At 31.9% G+C, this 11,144-nt stretch overlaps 2 protein-coding genes across 2 annotated transcripts in view; both read left to right on the forward strand.

Annotated features, from left to right (window-relative positions):
* LOC108909965 overlaps positions 1-5,474 on the forward strand; it is an 11,228-nt gene extending 5,754 nt beyond the window's left edge. Inside the window, exons 4-5 of the mRNA XM_018714442.1 lie at positions 1,717-1,921; positions 4,277-5,474. Coding sequence (XP_018569958.1) covers positions 1,717-1,921; positions 4,277-4,486 — 415 coding nt within the window. The 3' untranslated portion in view covers positions 4,487-5,474. The remainder of the gene's footprint in view (positions 1-1,716; positions 1,922-4,276) is intronic.
* Positions 5,475-7,260: 1,786 nt separating this feature from the next.
* The window catches only part of LOC108909948, an 11,518-nt gene continuing 7,634 nt past the window's right edge, over positions 7,261-11,144 (forward strand). Inside the window, exons 1-3 of the mRNA XM_018714425.1 lie at positions 7,261-7,365; positions 7,420-7,571; positions 10,346-10,481. Coding sequence (XP_018569941.1) covers positions 7,272-7,365; positions 7,420-7,571; positions 10,346-10,481 — 382 coding nt within the window. The 5' untranslated portion in view covers positions 7,261-7,271. The remainder of the gene's footprint in view (positions 7,366-7,419; positions 7,572-10,345; positions 10,482-11,144) is intronic.

Below are 11,144 nucleotides of genomic sequence, written 5' to 3' on the forward strand. Positions count from 1 at the left end.
CTGTTAAAAAATGTTGACGATTTTATTAATTTTAAGGATCAAAAAATGACTGAAAATGTTGCACTTTTTTTGGGTATGTTTTTTTCAAATAACTATTTCAATTTTTATTATTTTTTTGTACTTAATCTGGGGTAGCTAAACACGAATATTATAGCATTTTCGCCTTAGAAGCAAAATAGACCCGTAAATGTTTAGTTTTCTTTCTTTAAAAGTCATTTTCATAAAATAAAAATTGAAATAGTAACATACCCAAAAAAGTGCAACTTTTTCAAAGTCATTTTTTGATCCTTAAAATTAATAAAATCGTCAACATTTTTTAACAGTATGATAATATAACTCTTTACGAAGAAAATAAACCGAAAATCGTTACTGTAGGGCTATCCGCTGAGAAGATCTAGCCAATTTTTGAGAGCGCCTTTTTTTCAAAAAATCAATATATTGAAAAATAATTAATATTTTTAAATTTTTCAAAAATGTACTTTTTTGGCTTGCCGCGGGCTGTGCTTGCAGTAAATAGCAAGTATGGGAATGTAAATGTAAACGAGTTATAGAAGAACAGAAAAGAGAAGCAATCGATACTTACAAAAAATCAGTCGATAGATCTTTTTAAAACATACAACTTTCTCATTTAAAATTTTTCAGTCGGTGCTATATTTTTTAGTTATTTTAGAAAAACCGTTTTTTGCAACTTTGCGATTTTTTTTAAGTATGTTCGCCATTTTGGATCGAGTTTAAAGATCAAGATACTCAATTTAAAATTTAATTTCCTATACGGTCATATTTTTTTTGTTCAGGTAATAATTTCTGCAAAGTTAACATTAAGCCGTGACAGAATGCTTGGACTACATAGGAAAGCTCTCAGTTTTATATTTGTTTTATATTTACTTCGTCTTGGTCATATTTCTAAAACACCTTGAAAAAACTATATTGTGCTGATATAAACATATGCCCTAGTTTCATTGTGAAATTTTGTAAAAAAAATGATTTTTGCTCTACAGGGTGTACAAATGGGAATCGGACTTAAGTTTGTTTTCTCAAATTCCTGAAAACTGATTTTTTTTTAACCTTTTTTTTCCTAATTGCCATATCCCGTCACTGGCCAGGCTAGTATAATCTCAAACAACTGCGTATACATACCCAACTTTCGTCAAATCTTATTTTTCTCGATTCAAATGCATATTTTTTCATAATGGCACAGAAAATTAACAATGAAGATGCACAAACACGCAGTACCATCACTAAATACCGATATAAATAAATTTACAAAGTTTATACATTTGCCCTAGGCAAATTAAGTCCATGTCAGAGGTCATCGACACCGGGATTCACAGACTCAACACAGTGCTTCAAAAATAATTTGTATTAAAAGCCTGAAATTGTTCTTAAAAAATGTCTCAAATCTATCACAATAGATACTTCCATTTATTTTTTTTATGTTGCTTTTTCAAAACAGCAAAATTAATTGTTTTAAAATATAAATTAGTGTTATTTACAATTAGTAACGTATCTACGTACTAACAATGGTAAAATTTTAATAAATCATGCAATATTAACTTTTTGGAAACTACTATAAGTTAGTAGGTCCTTTGTACAGTAGGCGTCGAGTAAAAATGACGTTCAAGATATGACATAATATGCTTTATAGGTTATATCTGACCTACACTGATCCCATTAGAAACATTAGCGACTTATTTTCTTATTGTTTTGACCACGTAGGAGTCGACTGGGCGACCTCAGCAACTCCACCATCACGAGCGACTACATGACGGACAACAGCAATTCCTTTTTCTCGTCGTCCTCCCTGAATCTCAGTCTGTCCAACAAGTACGACTCCTCGGGGTTCTTCTCGGAGTGCGAGGGCAACACCCCGGTGCTGAAGGCCAAGAGGAACCTGTCCAGGTCCTTCACGACGCCTTCTACGGTGAGCTCAGCGGAGACAGTAAAAATTTTGTCGGGACTCGACGAAAACGTTTTCTTTTTTATAAACTGTTAAAAGGGAACGTTTTTTCTTGACGACACGATAATGCGGAACATTTTCTTTAAGGATGGGTAGGATTAACGGACTTTTCGCTGTTTTCCAGTCAAAACATATGTTTTTTTCCCTGACCAGTACGATTTTATTTAAAAAAATTTGCTTGACTAATTTCCTGTAACCATTACAAGAATTAATGTACAGGGTGTCGAATTAATATACGGGGTGTTTTATTTTGGACAAAATTCGAGAAGATGCAGATCAAGTAAAAATAATGGCTTATTATTTTGTAATCTCAGTTGTTTTCGAGATGCGGACATTGACGTTGAAAGAATTTTAAAAAACCCATTGGTCTTAGTTGCTTAATTTTTTTTTAGTTCCTTTTTGTTTTTTTTTTTAGTTTTCTTAAATCGTACAAAGTGATTTTTGACAAAGGGCTGCCAAAACAGTTTTAAAAGAAGTAGTAAAGTTATACTTTTAATTAACATGAATCAAACAAAAATAAAGTCGAGGGTCTCCGGTAATTGTGAGCCAAAAATTTTAGACGTGATCCCACTCGTAAAAATAAGTATGACCTTGAAATTAATTTATTTAAATTATTTTCCGTACAATTTTGTTGTTAGGTAACTTTTTTTTCAATTAGGTGAATTTATTATCAAAAAAATACTAGATTTGTATAAAAAAAAATTAAAATTCTGCGCCCTATCGTCTAAATAATTGTTTGTAACTTTTTTTATTTGCATGTTTTCAAATTGAATGATGATAAGCACACTGACACAACAGAGTTCGGGTGCTGCTCAGTGATGGCGTAGACGAAAAGTGTAGTTTAAAAAATGAATTATCACTTTTTATTTTAAAAAAAATACACAATTTACAAAAATTGAAGAATAAAAATGTTTTGGTGACTAACAATCGTACAAAAAAGCAGGGTTTTGAAAACTTGAAAGGATCCTTTATTAGACTGATCAAAATAACTCATTTAGAAGGAAAAAAAAAAGAAAATTGTTACCTGGACATTTATATGTGGAAATGGTAAATGATTTTTTAAGTGAATTTTTCTTTGAAAAAAAAGTGTTTCAGGCCAAAAAAATGAATATCTCATAAACTTCTTGATTTTTTTTTCTAAAAAAATATGAGGGTATTTAAGATGGAGAAAGGTATACTTTCACCAAGTTTCATCAAAATTAAATTATTTTTGCGGAAATGAGAACTAAAAAACGAAAAATCAGAAAAAAAACTGTTTTTCGCATTTTTCTCGGAAATTTAGAGGTTATGTTAAAAAATGACCTCTACAAAAGTTGTAAATTTTTGCATGATCTACAACTTTTGCATTAGGTATTTTTTTATTTGACGTCAACTTTCGCCATAAATGCCAATAATACAATTTTTCATAACTTTTCAACCCCCCAAATCAACCCTCCGCTGCCCCTGCTCACGCATTTATTTTTTTTAGGTTAATTATAAGCCCTTTTACAATTTCCACATATAAAAGTCGGGGTAACAATTTTTTTTTCTCCAAGTGTAATTTGGTTGGACTATTATAAGTTCGTATCGTTTTTTGATAAAAAATTTTTTTGATGCAAGGAACTTCATTCAAAATTGCGTATTTAAGGATTTTCGCTAAATTTGAGATAACTTTACAAATAATGAATAGACAGGATATTTTCCAGTTTTTTTTAAATCCTCAAAAGTTGAAACCACTAAATTGTTTCTTTCATTGTGATCCGGATGATTGAAATTGTCACTTTTGCTAAAAGTCAGTTGAAGGATATATTTTCCATCTTTTAATCATTTTTAAAATTGAAAAATTTTTTTTCGCAAAAATCCATATTTTCATCGAAAAATGTTAAATATCGAAAAAAAATTAAAAATTTATTGAAGCCCCTGGACCTTTTGAAAGGAAAGCAAAAATTTATAAAAAAAAAATTCCGCTAGATTTGTGACTAGTTTAATAATTTCAGGTAAAGTATCCTGGGAAAACTGACCCGAAAAATTCCCGTTATGTTTAGTGGTTCCGCCAAATGTTTTCAAAACGAAACTACAACACCCTGTATACCAATTTCTGAAACGATCATCGAAATTTGTTACGTAAATTCTTTCTAAATAAAATTGTCTCGTTTTTTTTTCGATAATAAATTTTTTTACTGGTACAACGGAAACAAATTATATTTTATTCCTCAGTTTTCTCTCCCGGCATCGTTCTCTCACCGAGAACCCGCTTTCCACGAGAACCGTTACTAATTCCGTTGACGAAAACGTTCTGATGTCGTCCCGAACAACGAACCTCAACTCGATTTCTTCCAGATCAAACCGAGGGCCCTCTCGTCCAAAAACAATATCCAGGGTGCGACGTACCCCCACAAGGTCCAACGCCGCTCGTCCATCTTGCCCGTCATACCAATGGAGGCGCCCAAACCGGTCGAGATCGTGGAGCCGTCCAGTCCCCCCAAGGTCAAATCGTACGCGATCTGTTCCAAACAGAGCAAGAATAATCTGAAGCGGCTGACGCGATAGCTGGGCGCGTCCTTCCCTCAGGTTCGATTTTACGAGAGCTGTTATACAGTTCCTTATTTTTTCTTTTTGTAGCATACGCGGATAGTCGGCGCGTCGTCTCTTGGAGCGGAATCGAACGAAACCGGTATTTTTTTTATTGTTACGTTGTATCGGAAATGGCGGAACTTTCTTTTTAAATTACAAAAACGGTCGAGTTTTCTATTAAAAATTAGGCAACGCTGGGTTTTTCGCCTCCGATTTGAGGAATTTCGTAACACGACGTTTTCGGTGCGACGATCGGACGAATAGTCTACAGATTGTTTGGGGATTAATTGGCCGAACTTAATATTCGGAAACGTATGCAAACACTTCGTTTTCAGGGCAGAGCATATTGAAATTAAAAAAAAATCGTATTTTTAAATAACATTACGTTTTTTTCAAATTCCGACATCCTGTAGCTCGGAAACTAAGCGTCACGATTTTTTTTCTTAATCTCAACTTCCCGAACTGGAATTTTACTTTGACCGATTAATTGCTAAACACCCAGTATATTTTCCGACAGGGTCATAAAATTTCAACAAATGTACATGGCGTCGGATATCAAGCGTTTTATTAGCGGCGTTTGTGCTCGAAAGTTATTCATAAAGTATGTTTTTCTTTAGTTGGTCTAAAGGTTCAGTCGTAGCCGAATTTCGAAACGCCCCGTACTAACTCCCAAAGAAACATTCCATTTTCGCCTTGATCGATAATTTTTTTTATTGCAGTTACGTCGTTTTAATTTTTCCGGCTCCAAAGGAGTTTTTTCTCTCAACGGTACGCATCACTCATCTCGTTTCACCGTAACGGAGATCGAGACAGCCGGTACTTATTTTACCCGGGGCCGCGGTCCTTATTATCCCAGTTACTCTATTTTTTTTACGCATGTTTTATCGTAGCAGTAAAAAGACCGTCACTAGAGGTGTTTTGTAATTATAGCATTCCTCTTTATGTAATAAACTTTTTAATTTTTTTTCTTTTGGTTTGTTTCTCCCCTCCCCCCTTGTTGGCTACGCACACGGTTAACGGAAATCGGCAACCCGTCAAATTATCTGAGAATGAAATGTAGTAGTTTGCGATGTCCCGAGCGAAAGTTGTCACGGGACAAAGACCCAAAAATGAGTAAGTATCGAGACAAGCGATATTGAAGGTGAGCGGGTTTTCTCTCTCTATCTTTTCCTCCCCGAAAGAAACAAGGCGAGTTCGCATGTACGTTCTTCTATAGAGAAAAAAGCGGGTGCAAAGTTGAAAAGCGGGTGTAAAATAAGAAAAACTGACGTAAAGTAAAAAAGTTGTCAAGAAGCAAAGAATTAGGAACAGTGAAAGAAAAATACAAGTGCAAACGAAAAAAGCGGACGTAAAAAATAACCTAGCGGATAGCAAGAAAAGTGGGCGGAAAGTAAAGAAGCGGGTGTAAAATAAGAAAACTAGACGTACAGTAAAAAAGTTGTCAAGAAGCAAAAAATTGGGAACAATGAAAGAAAAATGCAAGCGCAAACGAAAAAAGCGGACGTAAATAATAACCAAGTGGATAACAAGAAAATTGGGTGAGAAGTAAAGAAGCGGGTGTAATATAAAAACAAGCAGGTGTCTAAAGAAAGAAGCGGGACAAAAATAGTATATGTAATGTTAAAAAATGCAGGCAGAAAGAAAAAAGCTGGCGGAAAGTAAAGAAGCGGAAGTAAATTAAAAAAATACCATATAGTAAACGTAAACGGACGTATAGTAAAAAGAAAAAGATGGTTTTTGGTATAAAACGTCTTATATTTTAAATTTTCAGCTTTCCGTAAACCTTACGTAATAAAGTATATGCAAATGTGCGACATTAGGACTCTGTCTCAAAACTTGCGATTACAAATGTATATATTTTTTTTAATAGCACCTTAAAAATGGTAGCCAATGTGGCGAATAAACAAATCTATTAATAAAAAATTGACGGGATCTCATTAAAAACGCCCATAACTGATGAGTTTAAGTTTGTGTTAAGCGACCGCACCTTCAATATCGCTAATGGATAAGTATTCATGTTTGGGTCTTGGGCCTGTGACTAATTTTCGATCAGGATATAACACGTTTCACTTCCAGACAATTTGACGGGTTGCCGATTTCCATTAACTGTGCGTGTGGTCCTTTGCATTATTTTTATTCTCACTTATCCATGTTGGAGCAAAAGCGCCATCTGTTATTTATTGTATGAAATGAACTCGACACTTTCCGGAACGGAAAGTGTGGTGAATTCTCGAAATACAAATATGAGTTTATACAATCACTTGAGAAAGAAATGTGCCAAACATGACCTTACTTAAAATCATTAAACACTTCTTTTCTTGAAAATTAATTAAATACGAAAATGGCAATAAAAAAAAATTAGCACCAGCAAATTTACGACGTTGGGCCTTCTTTTTAAGACGGCCCCATAAATGTTCAATGGGGTAGACGTAGGGACTGTAAGATGGCCACTCCTTTAACGGAATATAACGGGTAGTCGATAACTGTCCAGCAACAAAGATTAGGACCAGCAAAAGGAGCAAATGACTTTTTTGGAAAACCCGAGTATTTTTTAATAAATAAACAACGTGTTTGCTTGCGTTGTTTATCATTCATCATTATTTTTGTCACTATGAAACATGGACAATTCTTTGAAAAATAAGTACATTATCTTATTTTTGCGTGTAAGTATTATCAGTTAAGGTCAGGGTTAGTAAAGAATAAAATTATATATTAACTCGCACTTTACGGATAGTATCATTACGGGAGGTTTCTTCGTTGAATGAACATGGCATCTGCCAAAAACTACATTAAATCTATTGTTGTGCTTGTAACATTTGTTTCAACTGCACGACAAGAATGTATTAGAGACGCATGTAAGTGGTTTTTACGATTCTTTTCTAGCAAAAATATTAATAATTGATTTTCAGATACGGTGCCGCAGGGAGATATAGTGCTTCGTTATGGAGAAGCTTTGAATATTACTTGTAATTTGCTCAAAGAGGGCGCTGGTAAGGACGATTTAAATGCGAGTTCTCGATTATTTTTCATGCGAGATAATAAGCCTGTTCCACCCGAGATGGTAAGTTTATTTTATATGAAGAATGTTTAGTCCAACCAAATTACACTTGGAGAAAAAAAAAATTGTTACCTAAACTTTTATAAGTGGAAATGGTAAAAGGACTTATGATAAACCTAAAAAAAATAAATGCGTGGACAGGTTGACGTCAGACGAAAAAGTATCCAACACAAACATCGTAGATTATGCAAAAATCTACAACTTTTGTAGAGGTCACTTTTTAAGATAACCTCAAAATTTCCGAGAAAAATGCGAAAAACGGTTTTTTCAGATTTTTTGTTTTTCATTTCTCATTTCCGCAAGAATAATTTAATTTTGACGAAACTTGGTGAAATTATACCTTTCTCTGTCTTAAATAACCTCCAATTTTTTTAGATAAAAAGAATCAGGAAGTTTCTGAGATTCTTTTTTTCGGCCTAAAACACTTTTTTCTCAAAGAAAAATTCTACTTAAAAAAATTATCGTTCAGAGTTCTGTTGGTAATCATTTTTTTCGTTTTGACATATACTTTTTGGTGAAGTAAAAAAATCTGTAATAACAGTTCAGAAACATACTCAAAAATGCAAAAAAAAAATAAAAAATGACTTGCAACAATGAATTTTTCAGTTATTGTTGATAATTTGTTTAAAATAAAAAACATTCATAAACTGGTTTGCACCATTCAGTTCTACGAAAAAAAAAAAAAATAAAAACAAAACTGTTTCTCATTGTTTGACCCAAAACTTTATTTTTGTACAGTATTGCTATAAACATCTAAGTCGAATTACAAATACACAAATAATAAATTATCTCTGAACGATTTTAGCAATACAAAGTAAACCCGAAATTTTGGAAAATCGTTTTATTTTTTTTTCTGGTTTTATTTGAAAACGAATTTTAAATAAATTGCATATTTACATTGCCACTTTTTTCGCTATATCCTATGAATGGTGTCAACATTTTTGCGATCCGACGTTTCGTCTTCGAGGGTCCATCATCAGATTAATTTTTTTAAATATATCGCTGCTATTTTTATGACAAAATCTAGTCATTTTTAATTCTGTATTGATAAAATATGATAAAAAGGTTTTTAGCTATCATTAAAAATTTTTCCGGGGTGCGGCACTGAACGCTTTCAAAATACCTGTATCTATTGGAGGAGAGAGAGAGAGAGAGGAGAGAATAAAAGTCAATATAGCACAAAATATCCAACATTTTTTTTTAATCCATAATTTAAAAAGTACCTAGTAAAAAAATAATACGAATTTATGAATATTTTATTATTTCTAATTAGTATTGCTAACGGTAGTAAAAAATTGTTGAATATTTTGTGCGGTATTGACTTTTATACTGTTATGACTTCATCCAATAGATATTTTGAAAGGGTTCAGAGCCGTACTCGGGAAATATTTTAAATTATAGCTACTAAAACAAGCTAAAAACTTTTTAAGCGATTACAATAGTAATATCCTCTAATTCAGAATTAAAAATGACTTTTGATTTTGTCATAAAAATGGCAGCGACGTATTTAAAAAAATTAACCCGATGATGGCCCCTCGAAGACGAAACATCGGATTGCAAAAATGTTGACGCCATTGTATAGAGCGAGAAAAAAGTGGCATTGGAAATACGTAATTTATTTTAAAATTCGTTTTCAAATAAAGCCAGAAAAAATTTAACAATTTTGAAAAATTTCGGGCTTTTCCGGATATCTCCGGAACTACTCAGAATTTTAAAACTTTCTAAACAGGTTAGGTATAAAAAAACACAACTTTTTTCTAATATGATCCACCCCGTATATCTTACCGTTTCCTAGATTCTAATGCCTATCCCATTCTTATCTTGGACACACTGTATATCTATGAATTCATCAAACTTTAAAAAAAATAAGTACACTAATTGATCCTACGGAAAAAAATTATTATTTATTTTATTTATTCGCTATTCGACTTATGTTTATAGCAATACTGTACAAAAATAGTTTTGGATTAAACAATGAGAGTTTTTTTTGTATTTTTTCCGTACAATTGAGCGGTATAATCAGTTTTTGATTTTTTTTTAAATTTAAACAAATTATCAACAATTACTGAAAAATTCATTGCTGCAATTCATTTTTTATTTTGTTTACATTTTTGAGCATGTTTTTGAACTGCGATTACAGATTTTTTATTTCACCAAAAAGTATGTCAAAATGAAAAAAACGTTTACCGGCAGAACTCTGTACGGTGATTTTTTTAAGTAGAATTTTTCTTTGAAAAAAAAGTGTTTCAGGCCGAAAAAAACGAATATCTCAGAAACTTCCTGATTTTTTTATCTAAAAAAATTTGAGGTTATTTAAGACAGAGAAAGGTATACTTTCACCAAGTTTCGTAAAAATTAAATTATTTTTGCGGAAATGAGAAATAAAAAACGAAAAGTCAGAAAAAAACTGTTTTTCGCATTTTTCTCGGAAATTGTGAGGTTATGTTAAAAAATGACCTCTACAAGAGTTGTAGATTTTTGCATGATCTACAACTTTTATCTTGGATACTTTTTTGTCGGACGTCAACTTTCGCCAGAAATTCCAATGATACAATATTTCACAACTTTTCCTCCAAATCAACCCTCCTCCGCCGCCGCCCTTGATCACGCATTTATTTTTTTTTTTCGTTTATCATAAGCCCCTTTACCATTTCCACTTATAAAAGTCCAGGTAACAATTTTCTTTTTTTTTTTTCCCTCTAAATGAGTTATTTTGATCGGTCTAGTTAGTTTAAACATTTTTAAAAATTGTAAATTATGTTTTAATTCTGTTGCAGGTCAAAATCATCAATTCTACTAGCATTAACTTATACGTTGGAGAACATCCAAAAACGACAGAAGCTAATTATTATTGTTACTTTAATGCAACTGAAGGCAGTCGAATGATTTGTATGAACTCTGTTTATGTTGGTGGTGAGTCCATTTTGATTTTTCTAATTTTTTGGTATTATTTATTACTAACTTTCATGAATTTTTTAAAATTTTTATTTCAATCTTTCACGAAGTTACAAGCATTTGAATATTTTCGGTAAAAAATTTTCAAATGCCTGTAACGTGACAAAAACAGGATATAAACTTTTTTTTATTTTGTTCGTTTTCAGATGCAATTTTATAAAAAAATTATAAAAATTACACATTTTTAGTTTTTTTATTTTTAAACAAAAAAAGTGCTTTTTGAAAACCAGTCTTTTTTCCTCCGAAAAATTCTCAAAAAAATCGTCTTTCAATATGCAAATTTATGAGACGGGTTCTAGACTGACGTTTTTTTGTTCAATTTTTTTTTTAAACAAATTTTTTTTTATGAATTTTAATTTTAACTCCTAATAACTCCTAATAGAGCAAGTAACTTATTTTTTGTGCTTAACTTTGTGGATAAGAAATCAAACATGATATAAGTTTATGACATTACTTTTGAACTCGGTGATCTAAGCAACTTAAAGCTTTTTAAAAAAAGTAACTTTTTGACTTTATTATTGCATTTTGACAGTTAGTTGACAGCTTGTTGACAGCTGTAAGCTGATGACTACATAATTTTATATCATATTTATATTCACTTATCTAAAAAACTTATAACTA

The sequence above is a fragment of the Anoplophora glabripennis genome, unplaced genomic scaffold, assembly GCF_000390285.2.
Source record: "Anoplophora glabripennis isolate ALB-LARVAE unplaced genomic scaffold, Agla_2.0 scaffold654, whole genome shotgun sequence".
Taxonomy (NCBI): Eukaryota; Metazoa; Arthropoda; class Insecta; order Coleoptera; family Cerambycidae; genus Anoplophora; species Anoplophora glabripennis.